Genomic DNA, 26232 nt, shown 5'->3' with positions numbered 1-26232 from the left:
CCAAAGAGAATAAAAACTAGCGAATGGCAGGAAGAAACATACTGCCAGGTTTCTTTTGGAAGAAATCAGAAAGATGTAGTGCAAAAGAAGTAGTAGGATAAGGGGCTTTACTTGAATAATTCAAGAGTATAAAAACATCAACTGTGGAAATAGGTTTAGTTCAGTGAGAACTTCAGTCTTTCTTTTCTCCTCCTTCATGTCTGTCTTGTAGAAAGTCAGCAATAAGTTAGCAATGACAAGTTCCAGATATAAAGAAGAATTACATGTCATGCAGTAATAGTGCACAAGTCTCTACATAAACAAGTGAGAAGGCAATCTAAACTCAAAAATATTCTCTTATAAACTGTACAAGAATGAAAAATAAGACTGGAATAGATATTGCCCACTGCAGAATCTCTGGTTGTCCATAAGTGCAACCTAAATTAAAAATTATCAAGTCATTCCTACTGGTGATTCCACTTGAGAGAGAAGCAGAGAGCTTTCAAATGAAAATGTAAGAAAAGGTAAATTAATATGTCACAGAAATTGAATTTATATATCTGCGTGTTATTTTATTTTTCAGTCCCACCTAAGATCCTGATGCCTGATCACGTTCACATTAAAGCCGGAAAGAAACTGAGAATTGAAGCTCATGTATATGGGAAGCCTCAGCCAGTCTGTAAATGGTTGAAAGGAGATCAAGATGTACTTACATCCAGTCGCCTTGCCGTGCATAAAGCAGAAAAGTCTTCCGTTCTTATCATTAAGGATGTAACTAGAAAAGATTCTGATTTTTACACTCTTACTGCAGAAAATAGCTCTGGTACTGACAGTCAGAAAATCAGAGTGATAGTCATGGGTATGTTCTACGTGATTATTTTTAAACACAGCTTTATACAAAACCAGTTTTAGTGTATTCCAGTGGTTACCATTTTCTTTCATCCCTTTTTTCTTAATATGTGTTTTTGTGCAGATAAACCGGGTCCACCACAGCCTCCATTTGATATTTCTGAAATAGATGCTGATGCTTGCACTCTTGCATGGCATATACCTCTCGAAGATGGTGGCAGTAACATTACAAACTATGTAGTTGAGAAATGTGATGTAAGCAGAGGAGACTGGGTAACAGCTTTAGCTTCTGTCACAAAGACGAGCTGCAGAATTGGAAAACTGATTCCTGGAGAAGAGTATATGTTTCGCGTTCGTGCTGAAAATCGTTTTGGGATTTCTGAGCCACTTACTTCTGGCAAGATGATTGCAAGGTTCCCATTTGGTATGTCAGGTTTTGATAGCAGCATTTCTCTTTTTAGTCCTCCTAGTAAGAAGGCATGTGATTGATATCCATCTTTGTTTTTCTTTCTAGATGTTCCCAGTGAACCAAAGAATGCACGTATCACAAAGGTCAATAAGGACTGCATTTTTGTTGCCTGGGATAGACCAGATAGTGATGGAGGCAGTCCAATCACTGGTTATCTCATTGAGCGCAAAGAAAGGAACAGTTTACTGTGGGTGAAAGCGAATGACACAGCTGTGCGCTCCACAGAATACCCTTGTGTGGGGCTTATCGAAGGTCTTGAGTATACTTTCAGAATTTATGCATTGAACAGAGCTGGAGCCAGTAAACCTAGTAAACCAACTGAGTTTGTCACAGCAAGAGCGCCAGTTGGTAAGCCAAACATGCCATTAATTTGCAACAGACTACTGTTTTTATGGTCATTTTCAAGATATCTGTAACTCTTTCTGATCTTCAGTTTGCCCTGATGTTCATATTTTCATGTTTACTGCAACTGCACTGTGAGTGCACTGTGTGGGTATGCTGCAAATAGGATCTAGCACTATTAAAGCTATTTTTTAATATGTTATCTTCTTTGGCAAAACAGACTGTAACATGATCTTATTTGCCTTAGATCCCCCTGGAAAACCTGAAGTTATTGATGTTACTAAGAGTACTGTATCACTGGTATGGACAAGACCAAAGCATGATGGTGGCAGCAAACTTATTGGCTACTTTGTTGAAGCTTGCAAATTACCTGGTGATAAGTGGGTTCGGTGCAATACAACTCCACATCAAATACCCCTAGAAGAATACACTGCTACTGATTTGGAAGAAAATGCTCAATATCAATTTAGAGCAATTGCCAAGACGGCCGTTAACATTAGCCCACCTTCAGAACCTTCTGATCCGGTGACCGTTCATCCAGAAAATGGTAAGAAATGTAAAAGCTTTTGAGAACTCTGGTAAAGCTCATGGGAAGAATGAGGTGTTTATCTCTTACTAGATTGATTAACTCTTGGGCTCTGTCCTTTCAGTTCCCCCCAGAATAGAGTTGGATCTGTCTATGCAGTCACAGCTTACAGTAAAAGCTGGAACTAATGTGCGTCTGGAGGCAAATGTATATGGCAAGCCAATGCCAACAATCACCTGGAAGAAAGAAGAAGAAGCTTTAAAACCATCTGAAGGTGTTAAGATCACCACTAAGAGAAATCTTGCTACAGTCGAGTTGTTCAGTGTTAACAGGAAGCAAACAGGAGACTATACTATTACTGCTGAAAATGCAAGTGGATCAAAGTCAGCAACCATTAGGCTTAAAGTACTTGGTGAGCTAAAGACTGTCTGTTAATAAATACATTTATAGTTAAATGATACAGTGAGAGACAGAGCTATAATAATGTGATGTTAATTCTTCTAGATAAGCCTGGTCCACCGGCCTCCGTTAAAATTAAACATATGTATGCAGATCGTGCAATGCTTTCTTGGGAGCCTCCTCTGGAAGATGGAGGTTCAGAAATTACTAACTACATTGTAGACAAGCGTGAAACAAGCAGACCAAACTGGGCCCAAGTCAGTGCCAATGTACCCATTACAAGCTGCACAGTGGAGAAACTAATAGAAGGACATGAGTATCAGTTCCGCATATGTGCTGAAAACAAATATGGTGTTGGAGACCCTATCTTGACTGAACCAGCAGTTGCTAAGAATCCATACGGTAAGCGCTTTGTCGGATAGCTTCATTAGGCACTGTTTTTTTTGTGTACACTTATGAATGTGAACATAACTTTCAAATAAATCTTCACAGATGTACCCGGACCTTGTGATCCACCGGTAATTAGCAATGTAACAAAAGACTTCATGACTGTTAGCTGGAAGCCACCAGCTAGTGATGGTGGATCCCCAATAACTGGTTATATGCTTGAGAAACGTGAAACTAAGGCTCTTAACTGGACAAAGGTAACCAGAAAGCCCGTCATTGAAAGAACTGTTAAGGCTACTGGACTCCAAGAAGGAACAGAATATGAGTTCCGGGTGATAGCGTTGAATAAGGCTGGACCTGGCAAGCCTAGCGCACCATCTAAAGCAGTGTATGCTCGTGATCCTCAATGTAAGCCAAAAGTCCCAGATCTTTTCCATGGTTATTTCCAAATATTTTTTTACAGCATTCGGTACGATAACTTCATGTTATTTTAATTCTCAGATCCTCCTGGCCCACCTGCTTTCCCGAAAGTGGTTGATACTACACGTAATTCAATAAGCCTGTCATGGAGCAAACCAGCATATGACGGAGGAAGCCCTATTATTGGTTATCTAGTGGAAGCAAAAAGAGCTGACACAGACAACTGGGTCAGATGCAATCTACCCAAGAACTTACAGGCTACACGATTTGTGGTAACAGGGCTAATAGAAGATACAGAGTACCAGTTCCGCGTTTATGCTGTCAATAAGATTGGATACAGTGATCCAAGTGATGTTCCTGATAAACACACAGCCAAAGACATTTTAAGTATGTTCACTGAAAACAAATTACCTTGTCGACTTCTGCTTTAATTCATGGGATGGGTTCCAAAGACAGGGTTTGTCACAGATCACAGAAGCAGATTTGGAATGTGTCATTTCTCAAAAAATTAAGGCTAAAAGTGGCTAATTTGGAAGAGAACAGGGCAGTTAGGAACTGTGTAGAATCTGATTGGTATCTGCTTTCTTCATTTGTATGCTAGATACTCTTCTACCTCCTATTTTGGGTCTTCAGGAATTTTTTCTTTCTCTAATCTTAAAATCAGACTTGTCAGATCTCTCTTCTATTCTTAAAATTTTCAGTCGTCTTCATGCCTTCTAAATAATTTGAAGCCAATATTACTATTCTAAGCATCTGTGTGACACATTATTTAATTGTATGACACTTACTCATTAAGAGTCATGCTGGCTTCTGTATGCATTTTGCTGTATGTACACATGTATGTACATATATGCATTGCTTCACAGAACTGTCTTGGTTCAAGATAAGCAGTACAGTCCAACGGCCTTTTAAATTCATTTGAGTTCTACAGGAACTAGAAGACTTCTTCATATGATAAGTAATTTAAATGGTGGAAAAGGCAGAAAGAAAAGGAAGTTAAATCAGTGCAAAAATATGCTAAGTTTGCAAATTATCTTGAAACAGGAGTCAGGACAATAACTCACTATTGTCGTCACGGGCAGGAGAATAAATTGGTTAATCTAATGAAATATGAGTAAAGGGGACTTTTTCTCACAGTAACTTTAGTGATAGTTTTAAAGATGATGTTTTAATTGCTTGTTTTTTGTTAAACACACAGTTCCTCCTGAAGGAGAACTTGATGCAGAACTAAGGAAAGTCCTTGTGTTGCGTGCTGGAGTCACAATGAGACTTTATGTGCCAGTAAGAGGACGTCCACCTCCAAAGATTACATGGTCTAAAGTGGGTGCCAACCTAAGAGATAGACAAGGATTAGACATCAAATCAACTGATTTTGATACCTTCCTGCGTTGTGAAAACGTAAACAAATATGATGCTGGAAAATACATCCTCAGTCTGGAGAACAGCTGTGGCAAAAAGGCATATACGATTGTTGTAAAAGTACTTGGTAAGTATCAGGGTTTTCCTCGTTATAACATATTTGTTAACTTTTTAACTGATATTTTTTTGTATTTCGTTTACTAAATCAAATGTGGGGTTGCTGTGTTTATCTAGATACTCCAGGCCCTCCAATTAACCTGATTGTAAAGGAAGCGTCTAAGGATTCTGCCTTCATTACATGGGAACCTCCGCTAATAGATGGTGGCAGTCCAATCACAAATTATGTCGTTGAAAAACGTGATGCAGAAAGAAAGTCATGGTCCACAGTAACAACAGAATGTCCAAAGACAAGCTGCAGGATAACTAACTTAGAAGAAGGCAAATCTTACTTCTTCAGGGTTTTTGCTGAAAATGAATATGGTATTGGTGACCCCTGTGAAACTCGTGATGCTGTTAAAGCTTCTGGTAAGAAAAATGAATCCATTTCACCTATTTTGGTATTCAAATAATTATTATTTTTAGCTTGAATGGACACTTACTATGCTTTTCTTCCTTCTAGAAACACCTGGGCCAGTTGTGGATCTAAAAGCTTCAGCTGTAACAAAATCATCCTGCAATCTAGTATGGAAAAAACCAATCAGTGATGGTGGAAGCCGTATTTTTGCATATGTTGTGGAGGTCCTGGTTGATGAAGATAAATGGCAAGAAGTCATGCGGGCAAAGAACCTCCATTTTTCAATGAGAGACCTAAAGGAAGGACAAGAATACACTTTCAGAGTGAGAGCCCAAAATGATGCTGGCTGTGGTACTCCAACAGAGCTCACAATTGTGGCAAGAGATGATGTTGGTAAGAAGCAATTTAAGATCAGTAATTCCACGTTTCACTTAGCCAAATTACATTTATTTTATGCTTACTATCATTACTATGCATACATACAAATCAGATGCCTTTAAAATAGCATCTTAATTTTATCGGAGTATAGTTTATCACAGAGTATAGTTGAATCATTGGTTTCTTTTATTTTTACAGTGGCACCTGATCTTGATTTAAGAGATCTACCTGATTTGTGCTATATAGCTAAAGAGGGAAGCAATTTCCGTCTTAAAATCCCAATTAAAGGCAAGCCTGTCCCAGCTGTAACTTGGAAGAAAGATGAAGACCAGGCACTTACTGAGAGTGGAAGAGTTGCATTTGAATCTACAGCAGTTAATACCACACTTGTAGTACATGACTGCCAGAAAGCTGATGCTGGAAAGTACACAATAACTTTGAAGAATGTTGTTGGCAGCAAGGAAGGTACTATTTCTGTGAAAGTTGTTGGCAAACCTGGCATACCGACAGGTCCGGTGAAATTTGAAGAAGTCACAGCTGATGCCATAACCCTAAAGTGGGGCCCTCCAAAAGATGATGGTGGTTCAGAAATCACTAACTATGTCCTAGAGAAGAGAGATAATGTAAACAATAAGTGGGTGACTTGTGCCTCTGCAGTCCAGAAAACCACATTTAGAGTTACAAGACTTCATGAAGGAAATGAATATACATTCAGGATCAGGGCTGAAAATAAATACGGCGTAGGTGAAGGTCTTAAATCTGACCCTGTTGTTGCAAAACATCCATTTGGTGAGTATCCATTATAATTTTCAAAATTGAAAAAAAAAAAAAAAGGTTTAGGGGTGATATTTATTTTTAATGTTGCTGGATTTTTTAATATTGTTTAGATGTACCAGATGCTCCTCCACCTCCCAACATTGTTGATGTTCGACATGAATCTGTAGCTTTAACTTGGACTGATCCCAGAAGAACTGGAGGCTCACCAATCACAGGTACATCCCCAAAAGCCTCTCTAGTATTTCAGTTCTTAATAGTTCTTTCCCTCTGTCAAAGGGTAAGATAAAACTACCAGGTGTTTATGCTTTAAATTGATAGATTGATTTCATTGTTTTACGTCCTACTCGTTCTCTATAATGCATTTTTTTAAAAATTTAACTTAAAAGTTGGGAAAAAACTAGCTGAAAACCAATATTTTTGCACGGAGACAAAATACCTAAAGAAAGAAAAACAAACTCACCTTTATGTTACATTACTTGGGTCTATAAAATTAGCAATTGGCATTTATAAACATCTCTTTGCAATTACATACATCTGTAATGTATGTCTACATCCATTTCCTAATCTGGTTTTCCGTGTTCCTCTTGCACAATGCCGATGTGACATGCCATACAGGCAGTATGATGTTTTACAATGCTATGAGAAATGAAGATTTCTAGAAAACCCCTCGTATTTTCATCTCTCCATTTATCTTCTAGGTTATCACATCGAAGTCAAAGAAAGAAATAGTCTTCTGTGGAAGAGAGCAAATAAGACCCCAATAAGAATGAAAGATTTCAGAGTAACAGGGTTAACTGAAGGTCTGGAATATGAATTCAGAGTAATGGCAATCAATATGGCTGGAGTAGGTAAACCAAGTCTGCCATCTGAACCAGTTGTGGCACTTGATCCTATTGGTAAGTCATCAGGAAAATTAAAAAGAAAATTCTGAAATCCAAAATAACTTTTGTTTGACCACTATTTATTATTTTTTCTTCTAGATCCCCCTGGGAAACCTGAAGTTATCAATGTAACTAGGGACTCAGTAACACTCATTTGGACAGAACCAAAATATGATGGTGGACATAAGTTAACTGGCTATATTGTTGAAAAACGTGATTTACCCTCAAAGACCTGGACGAAAGCTAATCATGTGAATGTTCCAGACTGTGCATTTACTGTAACTGACCTCTCAGAAGGCTCCAAATATGAGTTCAGAATTAGAGCAAAGAACACTGCTGGAGCTATCAGTCCTCCATCTGAATCCACAGGAACTATAATATGCAAGGATGAGTATGGTATGTGGATGGCATTAAAAATGTAGAATTTTATTTGAATAATTAATACCAAATCCTGTTTGTTGTTTTTTTTTTCCCTATATTCTTGTTATAACAATCAGGGTTGTTTGTTTGTTTGTTTGTTTTGACAGAGGCACCAACCATTGTTATTGATCCTACTTTGAAGGAAGGATTAACAGTAAAAGCAGGAGACAACATTACAGTGTCTGCTATTAGTATCCGTGGCAAACCACCTCCAACTTCAGCATGGTCAAAAGCTGGAAAAGATTTTAGACCTTCAGAGCTTGTGCGCATTGAAACCACACCGACTTCTTCTACTTTAACTGTCAAATATGCAGCCAGAAAAGATTCTGGAGAATACACAATCACTGCAACCAATCCTTTTGGCACTAAGCAGGAGAGCGTACATGTGAAAGTTTTAGATGTTCCAGGACCTCCAGGGCCTATTGAGATCAGCAATGTTTCAGCAGAAAAAGCGACTCTTACATGGTCACCTCCTGCAGAAGATGGTGGATCACCAATCAAATCATATGTTCTTGAGAAGAGAGAAACTAGCCGACTGCTCTGGACATTGGTTGCTGAAAATATTGAAAGCTGTAGGCATGTTGTTAGCAAGCTCATTCAAGGAAATGAATATGTTTTCCGTGTCTCAGCAGTAAATCAATATGGCAAAGGTGAACCAGTACAATCAGAACCAGTTAAAATGGTGGATAGATTTGGTACGTAGAACAAGCTAAGAAGTTCCAGTGTGTTCTTATTAATCTCTGAAGAGTTGCTTTTTGTTTTAACTGTACTTTTTTCTTCCTTATCAGGACCCCCAGGCCCTCCTGGAAAACCAGAAGTAACAAATGTGACAAAAAATACTGTCACAGTTACCTGGAAAAGGCCGGTAGATGATGGTGGAAGTGAAATCACAGGTTATTATGTGGAGCGAAGAGAAAAGAAAGGCTTAAGATGGGTCAGAGCAACAAAGAAACCAGTTTCAGATCTTAGATGCAAAGTAACTGGTCTCCTGGAAGGAAATGAATATGAATTCCGTGTCAGTGCAGAAAACAGAGCAGGAGTTGGACCACCAAGTGATGCTTCAAACTCAGTCATGTGCAAGGATGTTGCATGTTAGTATCATGCCTTTTCTTTTTTTGGGGGTGGGTGGGATGGGCAGGCAGCACATTCAGGCAGCATAAGAGTGACTTCCTCTGTAATGTAATGTTTTATCTTTTCCTCACTTTTCAGACCCACCAGGTCCACCTGCAAATCCAAGAGTGACTGATACTACAAAGACAAGTGCATCTTTAGCCTGGGGCAAGCCTCACTACGATGGTGGTCTTGAAATCACTGGCTATATAGTAGAACATCAAAGGGAAGGAGAAGAAGAATGGGTAAAAGATACGACAGGGACTGCTTTAAGAATCACTCAGTTTGTTGTTGCTCATTTGCAAACAGGAGCCAAATACAATTTCAGAATCTCTGCCATGAATGCTGCAGGTGTTGGTGAACCAGCAATAATTCCAAGCGTGGAAATCAAAGACCGGGAAGAGATTCCTGACTTTGAATTAGATGCTGAGCTAAGAAGAACGCTTGTTGTTAGAGCTGGATTAACTATTCGGATATTTGTGCCAATTAAAGGACGTCCAACTCCAGAAGTTACATGGACAAAAGATGATGTTTCACTCAAAGGACGTGCCAGTATTGAAAATACAGACTCTTTTACACTCTTGATTGTCACAGATTGCACCAGATACGATGCAGGAAAATACGTAATGACTCTTGAAAATGCTGCTGGTAAGAAGACTGGCTTTGTAAATGTGAAAGTCTTGGATACACCAGGTCCACCAATAAACCTTAAGCCTAGAGAAATAACCAAAGACAGCATCACCCTCCAATGGGATATGCCTCTGATAGATGGTGGCTCACGTATAACAAACTATATTGTTGAGAAACGCGAATCAACTCGTAAAGCATATTCAACAGTCACAACCAACTGCCAGAAGTGTTCCTTCAAGATTCCTAATCTGTCTGAGGGGTGTGAATACTATTTCAGAGTGCTGGCTGAAAATGAGTATGGTATTGGTGAACCAGCTGAAACTGCAGAACCAGTAAGAGCTTCTGAGGCACCATCCCCACCTGAGAGCCTTAATATTATGGATGTAACACGGAACTCAGTTAGTCTGGCTTGGCCAAAACCAGAACATGATGGTGGCAGCAAGATCACTGGGTATGTAATTGAAGCACAGAGAAAAGGAACCAACCAGTGGGCACACGTCACCACTGTAAAAACACTGGACTGTGTTGTAAAGAATCTAACTGAAAATGAAGAGTATACTTTCCAGGTTATGGCAGTTAACAGTGCTGGAAGAAGTGCCCCAAGAGAAAGCAGACCAGTTATTATCAAGGAGCAAACAATGCTACCTGAGTTTGACCTCCGTGGCATCTACCAGAAGACAGTCATTGCCAAAGCTGGTGACAATATCAAGATTGAAATCCCTGTGCTTGGTCGACCAAGGCCTACTGTGACTTGGAAGAAAGAAGACCAGATACTTAAGCAAACGCAAAGGGTAAATTATGAAAATACTGCAACTGCAACCATACTAACCATCAATGAATGTAAACGAAGTGATAGTGGTCAATATCCACTGTCAGCTAAAAATATTGTTGGAGAAGTTAGTGAAGTAATCACAGTTCAGGTTCATGATATACCTGGACCTCCTACTGGACCAATCAAATTTGATGAAATTTCATCTGACTTCCTAACATTCTCATGGGAGCCTCCTTTGAATGATGGTGGTGTACCAATAAGTAACTATGTTGTAGAAATGCGTCAAACTGACAGTACCACATGGACTGAATTGGCAACCACAGTGATCCGTACTACATTTAAAGCTACTCGTCTTACTACTGGAGTTGAGTATCAGTTCCGTGTTAAAGCTCAGAACAGATATGGAATTGGTCCAGCCATTACTTCAGAGTCTGTAGTTGCCAACTACCCATTTAAGGTACCTGGGCCTCCTGGAACTCCTCAGGTGATTGCAGTCACCAAAGAAACCATGACCATTAGCTGGAATGAGCCCGTTACTGATGGTGGAAGCCCAATTCTGGGCTATCATGTTGAAAGAAAAGAACGAAACAGCATTCTTTGGCAGACTGTAAGTAAAATGCTGGTATCAGGCAATATCTTTAAATCAACTGGACTCACCGATGGCATTGCCTACGAATTCCGTGTTATAGCAGAAAATCTGGCTGGGAAGAGTAAGCCAAGCAAGCCATCTGAGCCTGTGTTTGCCTTAGACCCAATAGATCCACCTGGTAAGCCAATACCTCTGAACATTACAAGGCATGCAGTTACGCTGAAGTGGACTAAACCAGAATATAATGGAGGCTTTAAGATAACTGGTTACACTGTTGAAAAAAGAGACCTTCCTAATGGCCGTTGGCTGAAGGCTAATTTCAGCAATATACTAGAGACTGAATTCACTGTAAGTGGTTTGACAGAAGATGCTGCCTATGAATTCCGTGTGATTGCTAGGAATGCTGGTGGGGCTGTTAGTCAGCCTTCTGAGCCATCAGATGCAATAACTTGTAGAGATGACATTGAAGCACCAAAGATAAGAGTGGATGTTAAATACAAAGACACCTTAGTGCTGAAAGCAGGTGAAGTTTTCAGACTTGAGGCTGATGTTTCAGGTCGTCCTCCACCAACTATGATGTGGACAAAAGGAGAAAAAGAACTTGAAGACACAGCAAAATTAGCAATAAAAATAGCAGATTTCTCTACTGTTCTTGTCAATAAAGATTCTTCAAGAAGAGATGGCGGTGCCTATACACTTACTGCAACAAATCCTGGTGGCTTTGCCAAGCATGTCTTCAATGTTAAAGTTCTTGATAGACCTGGTCCCCCAGAAGGTCCTTTGGCTGTGTCTGAAGTCACTGCAGAAAAATGTGTGCTGTCATGGCTACCTCCACTGGATGATGGAGGAGCAAAGATTGACCATTATGTGGTTGAAAAACGTGAAACCAGTCGATTGGCATGGACAGCTGTAGCCACAGAAGTTCCGTTGACTAAACTGAAGGTTACTAAGCTGTTGAAGGGCAATGAGTACGTGTTCCGTGTTATGGCTGTCAACAAATACGGAGTTGGTGAGCCTCTGGAATCAGAGCCCGTTCTTGCAGTAAATCCATATGTGCCACCTGATCCACCTAAAACACCTGAAGTTACAGCAATTACAAAAGATTCTATGGTTGTCTGTTGGGGCCATCCTGATTCTGATGGTGGGAGCCCAATAACTAACTATATTGTGGAACGTCGAGACAGGGCTGGTCTACGGTGGGTGAAATGTAACAAACGGGTTGTTACTGACTTGCGTTATAAAGTGTCTGGACTGACAGAAGGCCATGAATATGAATACAGAGTCATGGCTGAAAATGCTGCTGGAGTCAGTGAGCCAAGCCCAACAAGTCCATTCTATAAAGCTTGTGATACTGTATTTAAGCCTGGTCCCCCGGGTAATCCTCGTGTTTTGGATAGCAGCAAGTCCTCAATTACAATAGCATGGAACAAACCAATATATGATGGCGGTTCAGAGATCACAGGTTACATGGTTGAGATCGCACTACCTGAAGAAGATGAGTGGAAGATTGTAACTCCACCAGTAGGTCTAAAGGCCACTTCTTTTACCATCACTGACCTGAAAGAAAATCAAGAGTATAAAATACGGATATATGCTATGAACTCTGAAGGTCTTGGAGAACCTGCTCTTGTTCCTGGGACTCCAAAAGCTGAAGAAAGAATGCTGCCTCCAGAAATTGAACTCGATGCAGAACTACGTAAAGTTGTCACTATTAGAGCCTGCTGTACTCTAAGGCTCTTTGTCCCAATTAAAGGAAGACCAGCGCCTGAAGTAAAATGGACAAGAGAACATGGGGAATCTTTGGATAGAGCAACCATTGAATCAACAAGCTCTTATACTCTACTTATTGTTGAAAACGTAAATAGATTTGATAGTGGCAAATACATACTGACAATTGAAAACAGCTCTGGTAGTAAGTCAGCATTTGTGAATGTCCGAGTTCTCGATACCCCAGGAGCACCTCAAGATTTGAAAATAAAAGAAGTTACAAAATCATCAGTTACACTCACATGGGAGCCTCCTCTCATAGATGGTGGCTCTAAAATAAAAAATTACATTGTTGAAAAGCGTGAATCAACAAGGAAAGCTTATGCAACTGTTAATGCCAATTGCCATAAGACCAGCTGGAAAGTGGATTCACTGCAAGAAGGCTGCAACTACTACTTCAGAGTCCTAGCTGAAAATGAGTATGGAATAGGCCTTCCAGTTGAAACTTCAGAGTCTGTAAAAGTATCAGAAAGACCACTTCCACCAGGGAAAATAACTTTGTTGGATGTGACAAGAAATAGTGTGTCCTTATCTTGGGAAAAACCTGAACATGATGGTGGTAGCAGAATTCTGGGCTACATTGTAGAAATGCAAAGCAAAGGCAGTGACAAGTGGTCAACTTGCGCGACAGTAAAAGTTACTGAAGCCACTGTCACAGGATTGATCCAAGGTGAAGAATACACCTTCCGTGTTTCAGCTCAGAATGAGAAAGGTATCAGTGATCCTCGCCAGCTGGGTATACCAGTTGTTGCAAAAGATCTTGTAATTCCACCAGCTTTCAAACTGCTGTTTACCACTTTCAGTGTTCTAGCAGGAGAGGACTTAAAGGTTGATGTTCCTTTTGTTGGTCGACCCAAACCAGCAGTGTTTTGGCATAAAGATAATGTGGCATTGAAGCAGACTACAAGAGTAAATGCAGAAAGTTCAGAAAATAACACGGTGTTAACAATAAAAGAAGCATGCAGAGAAGATGTGGGGACATATTTAGTTAAACTTACGAACTCTGCAGGTGAAGCAACTGAGACCCTAAATATTGTTGTCCTTGACAAACCAGGACCTCCAACTGGACCAGTAAAAGTAGATGAAGTAACAGCAGATAGCATTAGCATTTCCTGGGAACCACCCAAATATGATGGTGGTAGCTCTATAAATAATTACATTGTAGAAAAAAGAGACACTTCCACCACCACTTGGCAGATTGTGTCAGCTACCGTTGCAAGAACAACTATAAAAGCATGTCGATTAAAGACTGGCTGTGAATACCAGTTCAGAATTGCAGCTGAGAACAGATACGGGAAGAGTACCTATCTTACTTCAGAGCCAATTATAGCCCAATACCCATTTAAAGTTCCCGGTCCACCTGGAACACCTTTTGTAACAAATGTGACAAAAGACAGCATGGTGGTACAATGGAATGAACCAGTCAATGATGGTGGTAGTAAGATCATTGGGTATCACTTGGAGCGCAAAGAAAGAAACAGCATTCTGTGGGCTAAACTGAATAAAACACCTATTCCAGATACCAAATTTAGGACAACTGGCCTTGAGGAAGGTCTTGAGTATGAGTTTAGAGTTTATGCAGAAAACATAGTGGGCATTGGAAAGGCAAGTAGAGCATCTGAATGCTATACTGCACGTGATCAGTGTGACCCTCCAGGTCGTCCAGAACCTGTAATTGTCACAAGAAGCTCAGTAACACTTCAGTGGAAGAAACCTGCATATGATGGTGGAAGTAAGATCACAGGCTATATTGTTGAAAAGAAGGAGTTACCTGATGGCCGTTGGATGAAAGCAAGCTTTACAAATGTCATTGATACCCAATTTGAAGTAACCGGTCTAGTTGAAAACCAGAGGTATGAGTTCCGTGTTATAGCACGAAATGCGGCAGGTGTTTTCAGTGAACCATCTGAGAGCTCAGGGGCAATTACAGCAAGAGATGAAGTAGAACCACCTCATATAAGTATGGATCCAAAATACAAAGACACTATTGTAGTGCATGCTGGTGAGTCATTCAAGCTTGATGCTGATGTTCATGGCAAACCAATACCTTCTATTCAGTGGTTAAAAGGCGATCGTGAGCTGACAAGCACTGCTCGTATGGAAATAAAAAGTACCGATTTTGCAACAAGCCTTAGTGTGAAGGAAGCCACTAGAGTTGACAGTGGTCAGTATGTACTACTTGCAAAGAATGTTGCAGGTGAAAAGAAAGTTCCTGTTAATGTCAAAGTTCTTGATAGACCTGGACCACCAGAAGGACCTGTTGAGATTACAGGTGTTACTGCTGAAAAATGCATGCTGTCATGGAAACCTCCACTGCAAGATGGTGGTAGCGATATTTCACACTATGTTGTAGAAAAAAGGGAAACCAGTCGCTTGGTGTGGACAGTTGTTGATTCAAATGTGCAAACCTTAAATTGCAAAGTTACGAAGCTTTTAGAAGGAAATGAATACGTTTTCCGCATCATGGCAGTAAATAAATACGGCGTTGGTGAACCTCTTGAGTCTGAACCAGTAATCGCAAAGAACCCGTTTGGGGTGCCACTTCCACCAAAGGCACCAGAAGTCACAGCCATTACCAAGGATTCTATGATAGTTGTATGGGAAAGGCCAGCCTCAGATGGTGGTAGTGAAATCCTAGGCTATGTCCTTGAAAAACGAGATAAGGAAGGTATTCGTTGGACAAGGTGTAACAAACGCCTGATAAGTGAACTGCGATACAGAGTGACTGGACTTATAGAAAACCATGATTACGAGTACAGAGTTTCAGCCGAAAATGCTGCTGGTCTTAGTGAACCAAGTCCACCTTCCACTTACTACAAAGCGTGTGATCCTATTTACAAGCCAGGTCCACCCAATAATCCTAAAGTTGTGGATGTTACAAGATCTTCAGTTTTCCTTTCATGGGGTAAACCTATCTATGATGGTGGCTCTGAAATTCAGGGATACATCGTGGAAAAATGTGATGTAAGTGACGGTGAATGGGCAATTTGTACCCCTCCAACTGGAATTAAGAACACTCACATGGAAGTAGAAAAATTAGTGGAAAAACATGAATACAAGTTCCGCATATGTGCAGTTAATAAAGCAGGAGTTGGAGAGCATGCAGATGTTCCTGGTTCTGTTATCGTGGAAGAAAAGATGGAGGCACCAGACCTTGACCTTGACATGGAATTAAGGAAGATTGTGAATGTGAGGGCAGGAGGTTCCTTAAGACTGTTTGTTCCCATCAGAGGTCGTCCAACACCTGAAGTAAAATGGGGTAAAGTGGATGGTGACATCAGAGAGGCAGCTGTTATTGATACCACTAGCAGTTTTACTTCCCTTGTTCTAGACAACGTTAACAGATTTGATACTGGAAAGTATACTCTGACTTTAGAAAACAGCAGTGGAACCAAGTCTGCCTTTGTCAGTGTAAGAGTGCTGGATACCCCAAGTGCACCTGTTAATTTAAAAATCAGAGAGATCACTAAAGACTCTGTTTCAATTTCCTGGGAGCCTCCTCTCTTGGATGGTGGTGCAAAAATAAAGAATTACATTATTGAAAAGCGTGAAGCAACAAGAAAGGCATATGCAGCTGTTGTAACAAACTGCCACAAGACTTCATGGAAAATAGATCAACTTCAGGAGGGCTGCTATTACTTCTTTAGAATCTCTGCTGAGAATGAATACGGAATTGGCCTCCCTGCTGAAACTAGTGACCCAATTAAAGTTGCTGAAGTTCCACAGCCTCCTGGGAAAATAACAGTGGATGATGTCACGAGAAACAGTGTCTCACTAAGCTGGGCAAAACCTGAACATGATGGTGGCAGCAAAATCATACAATACATTGTTGAAATGCAAGCAAAGGGTAGTGAGAAGTGGTCGGAGTGTGCTCGTGTAAAAACACTTGAAGCGGTTATTACTAACCTAACTCAAGGGGAAGAATATCTTTTTAGAGTAATGGCTGTAAATGAGAAGGGTAAGAGTGATCCTAGAGCACTTGCAGTTCCAATAGTTGCCAAAGACCTCGTGATTGAACCTGATGTAAGACCTGCTTTTCACAGTTACAGTGTCCAAGTGGGACAAGATCTGAAAGTAGAAGTACCAATTGCAGGTCGACCTAAACCAACTGTTACCTGGGTAAAAGATGGCCAGCCATTAAGGCAGACGACAAGAGTCAATGTTAGTGATCTGACTGATCTCACTATACTGAATATTAAAGAAACTAGCAAAGAGGATAGTGGCACTTACGAAATCACTGTGGCTAATGTTGTTGGGCAAAAGTCTGCCTCTGTTGAAATTATAACGCTAGACAAACCTGACCCTCCTGTAGGACCTGTGAAGTTTGATGAAATAAGTGCAGAAAGCATTACCCTATCATGGAATCCCCCAGCCTATACAGGCGGCTGCCAAATCACCAACTATATTGTTCACAAGAGAGATACAACAACCACTGTGTGGGAAACGGTTTCAGCTACTGTTGCAAGAACTACTCTGAAGGTGACTAAACTGAAAACTGGTTCAGAATACCAGTTCAGAATATTTGCTGAGAACAGGTATGGGCAGAGCTTTGCGTTGGATTCTACGCCAGTTGTAGCACAATACCCTTACAAGGAACCAGGACCTCCTGGCACACCATTTGTGACAACAGTTACAAAAGACTCCATGGTCGTTCAGTGGCATGAACCAATAAATGATGGTGGCAGTAGGGTGTTGGGCTACCATCTTGAGAGAAAGGAGAAAAACAGCATTTTATGGACTAAAGTGAACAAGACTATTATTCAGGACACAAGTTTTAAGACAACTAACCTTGAAGAAGGAATTGAATATGAGTTTCGAGTTTCTGCAGAAAATATTGTTGGTGTAGGCAAAACAAGTAAAGTTTCTGAGTGCTATGTAGCTCGCGACCCATGTGATCCTCCAGGTCGCCCAGAAGCTATAATAATAAAAAGAAGCTCTATTACTCTACAGTGGACCAAACCAGAATATGATGGTGGAAGTAAGATTACTGGTTATATTGTAGAGAAACGTGACTTACCAGATGGTCGCTGGATGAAAGCTAGCTTCACAAATGTCATTGAAACTCAGTTCACTGTCACAGGGCTTACTGAAGACCAAAGATATGAATTTAGAGTAATTGCAAAGAATGCTGCAGGTGCAATAAGCAAACCTTCTGACAGTACAGGACCAATAACAGCAAGGGATGAAGTTGAACTTCCACGAATTTCAATGGATCCAAAGTACAAAGACACAATCATCGTAAATGCTGGTGAAACATTCAGACTTGAGGCTGATGTTCATGGAAAGCCACTACCAACCATTAAGTGGTACAAAGGAGATAAAGAGCTTGAAGAAACTGCTAGATATGAAATAAAGAACACGGATTTCAGTGCATTACTAATTGTAAAAGATGCTATTAGAGTTGATGGTGGACAGTACATTTTAGAAGCCTCTAATGTTGCAGGAACAAAGACAGTACCAGTAAATGTAAAAGTCCTGGACAGGCCAGGTCCTCCAGAGGGCCCAGTCCAAGTGACAGGAGTTACAGCTGAAAAATGTTCATTGGCATGGGCTCCTCCACTTCATGATGGTGGCAGTGATGTTTCTCATTACATTGTAGAGAAGAGAGAAACTAGTCGCCTAGCATGGACTGTTGTTGCTTCAGAGGTTTTACCTACAATGCTGAAAGTAACAAAACTCCTGGAAGGAAATGAATATGTTTTCCGTATTATGGCAGTTAATAAATATGGGGTTGGTGAGCCATTAGAATCTGTGCCAGTAATGATGAAAAATCCATTTGTGGTTCCTGGACCACCAAAGGCCTTGGAAATTATGAACATCACAAAGGATTCTATGACTGTCTGCTGGAGCCGTCCAGATAGTGATGGAGGTAGTGAAATCATAGGTTACATTGTAGAAAAGAGAGACCGAGCAGGCATCAGATGGATAAAATGCAATAAACGCCGAATTACAGATTTGAGATTAAGAGTTACGGGATTATCAGAGGATCATGAATATGAATTCAGAGTTTCTGCTGAAAATGCTGCTGGAGTGGGTGAACCAAGCCAAGTTTCTCCTTACTTTAAAGCTTGTGACCCTGTGTTCAAGCCTGGCCCACCTACCAACACCCACGTTGTGGATACCACCAAAAGTTCAGTTACACTTGGTTGGAGTAAACCTATCTATGATGGTGGTTGTGAAATCCAGGGATACCTTATAGAAATATGTAAAGCAGATGAAGATGAATGGTCACTTGTTACTCCACAGACAGGTATACGTGCCACTCGTTTTGAAATCAAAAAGCTTACTGAACATCAAGAATATAAACTACGAGTGTGTGCCCTCAACAAGGTTGGTGTAGGAGAGGCTGCATCAGTTCCTGGTACTATTAAACCAGAAGACAAACTTGAAGCTCCAGAACTTGATATTGATTCAGAGCTAAGGAAAGGGATCGTGGTTAGAGCTGGCGGGTCTGCTAGGATTCACATACCATTCAGGGGACGACCAACACCTGAGATCACGTGGTCTCGAGAAGAAGGTGAATTCACAGAAAAAGTTCAGATTGATAAAGGCATAAACTACACACAACTTTCAATTGACAACTGTGATAGAAATGATGCTGGAAAGTACATTCTTAAGTTGGAGAACAGCAGTGGTTCTAAATCAGCATTTGTTACAGTAAAAGTCTTGGACACACCAGGACCACCACAAAACTTAGTGGTAAAGGATATAAAGAAGGATTCTGCTGTATTATCTTGGGAACCGCCCATTATCGATGGTGGTGCAAAGGTAAAGAACTATGTAATAGATAAACGTGAGTCAACCAGGAAGGCATTTGCAAATGTAAGTGCTAAGTGTGGCAAGACAAGTTTTAAAGTTGAAAATCTTGCAGAAGGAGCGATTTATTACTTCAGAGTTATGGCTGAAAATGAATTTGGAATTGGTGTTCCAGCTGAAACCACAGACGCTGTCAAAGCCTCAGAGCCACCACTGCCTCCTGGGAAAGTAACGCTCACCGACGTGACTCAGAGAAGTGCATCACTTAGTTGGGAAAAACCTGAACATGATGGAGGTAGCAGAATTTTGGGATACATTGTTGAAATGCTGCCTAAAGGAACAGAAAAATGGAGTGTTGTTAGTGAGACCAAAACATGCAATGCAGTTGTGTCTGGTTTGAGTCCAGGACAGGAATACCAATTTCGTGTGATTGCCTACAATGAAAAAGGCAAAAGTGATCCCAGAGCACTTGGAATTCCTGTGATAGCTAAAGACTTGACAATTGAGCCAAGTTTCAAACTGATGTTTAATACATACAGCGTACAGGCTGGAGAAGATCTGAAGGTAGAAGTACCATTTATAGGTAGACCCAAACCTACTATTACTTGGGCAAAAGATGAGCAGCCACTGAAACAGACAACCAGATTACATATTGAGGATACATCAACATCAACTATTTTAAATATTAAAGAAAGCAACAAGGAAGACTTCGGTAAATATACAGTAACAGCAACAAACACAGCAGGTACAGCAACAGAGCACCTGAGCATAATTGTACTGGAAAAGCCTGGCCCACCACGAGGACCTGTCCGCTTTGACGAAGTTAGTGCGGACTTTGTTGTTCTATCATGGGATCCACCTGATTATACTGGTGGCTGTCAGATAAGCAACTATATAGTAGAAAAACGTGACACAAGCACTACCACATGGAGCATTGTGTCAGCAACTGTTGCAAGAACAACTATCAAAGCAACAAAGCTTAAAACAGGTTCTGAATACCAGTTCAGGATCTCTGCTGAAAATAGATATGGGAAGAGCTCTCCTTTGGATTCTAAACCAGTTGTTGTGCAATATCCCTACAAGGTGCCTGGGCCACCTGGAACGCCATTTGTAACAGCAGCTTCCAAGGACCATATGATCGTACAATGGCATGAACCAGTTAATGATGGAGGAAGCAAAGTTCTTGGCTACCATCTTGAACGTAAAGATAAGAACAGCATTCTTTGGACAAAACAGAACAAGTCACTCATTACAGACACCAAATATAAAACAGATGGCCTTGAAGAAGGTCTTGAATACGAGTTCAGAGTTTCTGCTGAAAACATTGTTGGCGTTGGCAAAGTCAGCAAAGTATCAGAACTGTATGTTGCCCGAGATCCTTGTGACCCACCTGGCCGCCCAGAGGCCATTGTTGTTACAAGACATAATATCACACTGAAGTGGAAAAAACCAGAATATGATGGTGGAAGCAAAATAACTGGATATATTGTAGAAAAGAAAGAACTACCAGATGGTCGCTGGATGAAAGCCAGCTTTACAAATGTGTTGGAAACAGAATTTACAGTAAGTGGTCTTGTTGAAAACCAACGATATGAATTTAGAGTAATTGCAAGAAATGCAGCAGGTTGCTTGAGTGAACCATCTGAAAGTACAGGGCCCATTACTGCCAGAGATGAAATTGAAGCACCAGGGGCTTCACTGGATCCTAAGTACAAAGATGTCATTGTTGTTCATGCTGGAGAAACCTTTGTTCTTGAAGCTGATATCCACGGCAAACCTGTTCCTGACATTACATGGTCAAAAGATGGTAAAGAGCTTGAAGAAGCAACTGCAAGAATGGAAATTAAATCTACCATTCAGAAAACAACTCTTACTGTCAAAGATTGTGTAAGAGTAGATGGAGGTCACTATACTCTTAACCTCAGAAATGTTGGTGGCACAAAATCTATACCAATCACTGTAAAAGTGCTTGACAGGCCAGGACCTCCAGAAGGACCTTTGAAGGTTACAGGTGTCACTGCAGAAAAATGCTACTTGGCATGGGCTCCGCCTTTACATGACGGTGGTTCTAGTATCTCACATTATATCATTGAGAAGAGAGAGACAAGCAGGCTTTCATGGACCCAAGTAGCAACAGACGTGCAGGCACTTAACCACAAAGTAACCAGACTACTTGCTGGCAATGAGTATATTTTCCGTGTAATGGCAGTGAACAAATATGGAACTGGAGAACCCTTGGAATCTGAGCCAGTTGTGGCTCGTAATCCTTACAAACCCCCTGGTCCTCCTTCAACACCTGAAGTTTCAGCAATCACAAAAGATTCTATGGTGGTAACATGGGGTCGCCCAGAAGACAATGGGGGAGCTGAAATTGAAGGTTACATACTTGAAAAACGAGACAAAGATGGTATCCGATGGACCAAATGCAATAAGAAAACGCTGACGGACTTGCGATTCAGAGTAACAGGTCTTACCGATGGGCATTTCTATGAATTCAGAGTTTCTGCTGAAAATGCTGCAGGAGTAGGGGAACCCAGTGAGCCATCCATTTTCTATCGTGCTTGTGATGTATTATATCCACCAGGTCCACCAAGCAATCCAAAGGTTACAGACACTTCCAGGTCATCAGTTTCCCTCGCCTGGAGTAAACCCATTTATGATGGCGGTGCTCCAGTTAAGGGATACGTAGTAGAAGTAAAAGAAGCTGCTGCTGATGAATGGACTACCTGCACCCCACCAACAGGCCTGCAAGCAAAAGAGTTCACTGTAACAAAACTTAAAGAGAACCAGGAATATAACTTCCGCATCTGTGCCATCAACTCAGAAGGAGTAGGAGAGCCTGCTACCATACCTGGTACAGTCATAGCAGCAGACAAGGTTGAACCTCCTGAAATTGAACTTGATGCAGATCTTAGAAAAGTAGTCACTGTACGTGCTAGTGGTACCTTACGCCTCTTTGTCACCATCAAAGGAAGACCAGAACCTGAAGTTAAATGGGAAAAAGCAGAAGGAACAATAAGTGAGCGAGCTCAGGTTGAAGTCACCAGTTCCTATACAATGCTGGTCATTGACAATGTGAATAGATTTGATAGTGGTAGATACAATCTTACTTTAGAGAACAACAGTGGCAAAAAATCAGCTTTTGTTAATGTCAGAGTGCTTGATACACCTAGTGCACCTATAAACCTGACAATCAGAGAAGTGAAGAAAGATTTTGTAACATTAGCCTGGGAACCACCACTTATTGATGGTGGAGCTAAAATTACCAACTATGTAGTTGAAAAGCGAGAATCCACAAGAAAAGCATATGCCACAATTACAAACAACTGCACTAAGAATTCCTTCAAAATTACTCAGCTACAAGAAGGATGTAGTTATTATTTCCGTGTCCTAGCTGTAAATGAATATGGGGTTGGCTTACCAGCAGAAACACCTGACCCAATCAAGGTTTCTGAACCACCTTCTCCGCCTGCAAAGGTCGTTCTTGTTGATGTGACTCGCAACTCTGCTTCAATTAAATGGGAAAAGCCAGAGAGCGATGGTGGCAGTAAAATTACTGGTTATATAGTAGAAATGCAAACTAAAGGAAGTACAAAATGGAGTGCGTGTACACAGGTGAAAACATTAGAAGCAACAATAACAGGCTTAAGTATGGGAGAAGAGTACAGTTTCAGAGTGATTGCTGTTAATGAAAAAGGAAAAAGTGATCCAAGAGAACTTGGTGTCCCAGTCATTGCGAAAGATATTGAAATCCAGCCGTCTGCTGAGCTCCTTTTCAACACATTCACTGTGAAAGCTGGAGATGATCTTAAGATTGATGTGCCATTCAGAGGGCGACCTCTTCCAACCGTTATCTGGAAGAAGGATGGGAATCCCTTAAAAGAGACAACCAGGGTAAATGTTCAGACATCAAAGACTTCAACTTCACTGTCCATCAAGGAAGCTTCAAATGAAGATTTGGGACATTATGAATTACATCTTTCAAATACTGCCGGGACAACAACAGCTTCTTTAACTGTAGTTGTTCTTGACAGACCAGGGCCACCAACTGATGTGCATATTGATGAAGTTAGTGCTGATAGTGTAACTCTGTCTTGGAAACCTCCAGCATATGATGGTGGGTGCCACATTAGCAATTACATCGTGGAGAAGCGAGATACTACCACAACCACATGGGATGTAGTATCTGCAGCAGTTGCAAGAACATCCATTAAAGTATCTCGACTCACCACTGGCTCTGAGTATCAGTTCCGTATTTGTGCAGAAAACCGCTATGGGAAAAGCACTTACACTAATTCTACATCTGTTGTGGCAGAGTATCCATTTAAGCCTCCGGGGCCACCTGGAACTCCTCATGTGGCACATGCAACTAAAGCTTTCATGATTGTAACTTGGCAGGTACCAGTTAATGATGGAGGTAGTAGAGTACTAGGATATCACTTGGAGCGTAAAGAAAGAAGCAGCATTCTTTGGACAAAAGTCAACAAGAGCCTTATAACTGATACACAAATGAAAGTTACAGGTCTTGATGAAGGACTGCTATATGAATATCGTGTGTATGCTGAAAACATTGCTGGAATAGGCAAATGCAGTAAATCATGTGAACCAGTTGCTGCAAGAGATCCATGTGATCCTCCTGGCCAACCAGAAGTTACTAATATTACAAGAACATGTGTCTCACTGAAATGGGCTAAACCAGAATATGATGGTGGAGCTAAAGTAACAGGATATATTATTGAACGGAGAGAGCTACCAGATGGTCGTTGGCTAAAGTGTAATTTTACTAATGTGCAAGAAACATACTTTGATGTAGGTGGACTTACAGAAGACCAGCGATATGAATTCCGTGTGATTGCAAAGAACGCTGCTGGACTCTTCAGTCAGCCATCTGAATCAACTGGACCTGTGACTGTAAAAGATGATATAGAGGCTCCAAGAATTATGATGGATGCCAAATTCAGGGATGTTGTAGTTGTGAAAGCTGGAGAAGTGTTTAAAGTCAATGCTGATATTGCAGGAAGGCCAATACCTGTGGTTTCATGGACAAAGGATGGCAAGGAGCTTGAAGGAAAAGCTAGAGTTGAAATAGCCTCAACAGATCACACTACTGCAATAACCATTAAGGACTGTATCCGAGGTGATTCAGGACAGTATGTACTAACATTACAAAATGTTGCAGGAACAAAATCTTTGGCAATTAATTGCAAAGTACTTGATAGACCTGGCCCACCTGCAGGCCCATTAGAAATAAATGGCCTTACTGCTGAAAAGTGCCATTTGTCATGGGGACCCCCTCAAGAAAATGGTGGTGCAGATATTGATTATTACATTGTAGAAAAACGTGAGACCAGCAGAATTGCATGGACGCTTTGTGAAGGAGAGCTTAGAACAACATCCTGTAAAGTGACAAAACTACTGAAGGGTAATGAGTATATTTTCAGAGTGATGGGAGTTAACAAATACGGTGTTGGTGAGCCTCTAGAAAGTGTCGCTGTCAAAGCCCTAGATCCATTTACAGTTCCAAGTCCACCTACATCTTTAGAGATCACCAGTGTGAGCAAAGATTCGATAACTCTCTGCTGGGCAAGACCTGAATCTGATGGAGGCAATGAGATCTCTGGCTATGTAATTGAAAGGCGTGAGAAAACTAGCCTAAGATGGATTCGTGTAAATAAAAAACCAGTCTATGATTTAAGAGTGAAATCATCTGGTCTCCGTGAAGGATGTGAATATGAATTCCGGGTTTATGCAGAAAATGCTGCTGGCCTCAGTCTTCCAAGTGAAACCACACCATTGATTCGGGCAGAAGACCCGATCTTCTTGCCATCTCCCCCATCTAAACCTAAGATTATGGACTCTACAAGGTCAAATATCACAATCGGATGGACAAAGCCACTGTTTGATGGAGGTGCTCCAGTAACAGGATATGTAGTTGAATACAAGAAAACTGATGAAACTGACTGGACAACTGCTGTTCAGAACTTAAGAGGCACAGAATACACCATAACTGGATTAGCGTCAGGCTCTGAGTATGTCTTTAGAGTGAAATCCATTAACAAAATTGGTGTCAGTGAACCAAGTGATGTCTCAGAACCTCAGGTGGCAAAAGAAAGAGAAGAAGAACCTGCCTTTGATATTGACAGTGAAATGCGGAAGACTTTAATTGTGAAGGCTGGTGAGTCATTCACAATGACTGTTCCTTTCAGAGGCAAACCAGTCCCAAATGTAACATGGAACAAACCAGACACTGATCTCCGTACCCGAGCAAACATTGATACTTCAGATAATTGCACATCTCTTACTGTTGAAAAAGCAACAAGAAATGATTCTGGAAAATACACATTAACATTGCAAAACATCCTGAACACTGCTGCCTTGACTTTAATTGTCAAAGTTCTTGATACTCCCGGCCCACCATCTAATATCACAGCCAAAGATGTAACTAAAGAATCTGCTGTGTTATCGTGGGATGTTCCTGAAAATGATGGTGGAGCACCTGTGAAGAACTACATTATTGAAAAACGAGAAGCTAGCAAAAAAGCATGGGTCACTGTGACAAACAATTGTCATCGCCTGTCTTATAAAGTGACTGGCTTGCAAGAAGGTGCCATTTACTACTTCCGGGTTTCTGGAGAAAATGAGTATGGTGTTGGAGTGCCTTCTGAGACCAAGGAGGGAACAAAAATAACAGGTTTGTTTTACTAAGACAAAATTTGTTAATATTTAAAAAAATGCATGTTTTAAAATGTTTACTTCAAAATAATATAAAACATGTTAAATCTGTTTACAGTAAAAAAGATAATTTTGTGGGTGGTAGGTATGGCTGTGGTATTAAAAATGAAAAAGAGCTAAGTAATAGCTTGAATTTTAAATTTTGCTTGCATTTTACTTAAAATGTTTCTAATATA

The 26232-nt window shown here is 40.7% G+C and overlaps 1 protein-coding gene across 4 annotated transcripts in view; it reads left to right on the top strand.

The window, feature by feature from the left end:
• Positions 1 to 26232, top strand: part of TTN (titin) — a 244001-nt gene that overhangs the window by 189726 nt on the left and 28043 nt on the right. For all 4 annotated transcript variants that reach the window (XM_063341962.1, XM_063341960.1, XM_063341959.1 and 1 more), the window contains 18 exons: positions 563 to 838; positions 953 to 1252; positions 1343 to 1645; positions 1887 to 2186; positions 2290 to 2577; positions 2670 to 2966; positions 3057 to 3359; positions 3453 to 3758; positions 4570 to 4857; positions 4965 to 5255; positions 5350 to 5637; positions 5821 to 6411; positions 6510 to 6614; positions 7098 to 7295; positions 7380 to 7676; positions 7808 to 8395; positions 8489 to 8791; positions 8910 to 26015. In XM_063341962.1, the coding sequence (XP_063198032.1) occupies positions 563 to 838; positions 953 to 1252; positions 1343 to 1645; positions 1887 to 2186; positions 2290 to 2577; positions 2670 to 2966; positions 3057 to 3359; positions 3453 to 3758; positions 4570 to 4857; positions 4965 to 5255; positions 5350 to 5637; positions 5821 to 6411; positions 6510 to 6614; positions 7098 to 7295; positions 7380 to 7676; positions 7808 to 8395; positions 8489 to 8791; positions 8910 to 26015 (22428 nt within the window). The remainder of the gene's footprint in view (positions 1 to 562; positions 839 to 952; positions 1253 to 1342; positions 1646 to 1886; positions 2187 to 2289; positions 2578 to 2669; positions 2967 to 3056; positions 3360 to 3452; positions 3759 to 4569; positions 4858 to 4964; positions 5256 to 5349; positions 5638 to 5820; positions 6412 to 6509; positions 6615 to 7097; positions 7296 to 7379; positions 7677 to 7807; positions 8396 to 8488; positions 8792 to 8909; positions 26016 to 26232) is intronic.

The sequence above is a fragment of the Chroicocephalus ridibundus genome, chromosome 7, assembly GCF_963924245.1.
Source record: "Chroicocephalus ridibundus chromosome 7, bChrRid1.1, whole genome shotgun sequence".
Classification (NCBI taxonomy): Eukaryota; Metazoa; Chordata; class Aves; order Charadriiformes; family Laridae; genus Chroicocephalus; species Chroicocephalus ridibundus.
Note: the sequence above shows the minus strand (reverse complement) of the source record. Positions and strands in the feature narration are given on the sequence as shown.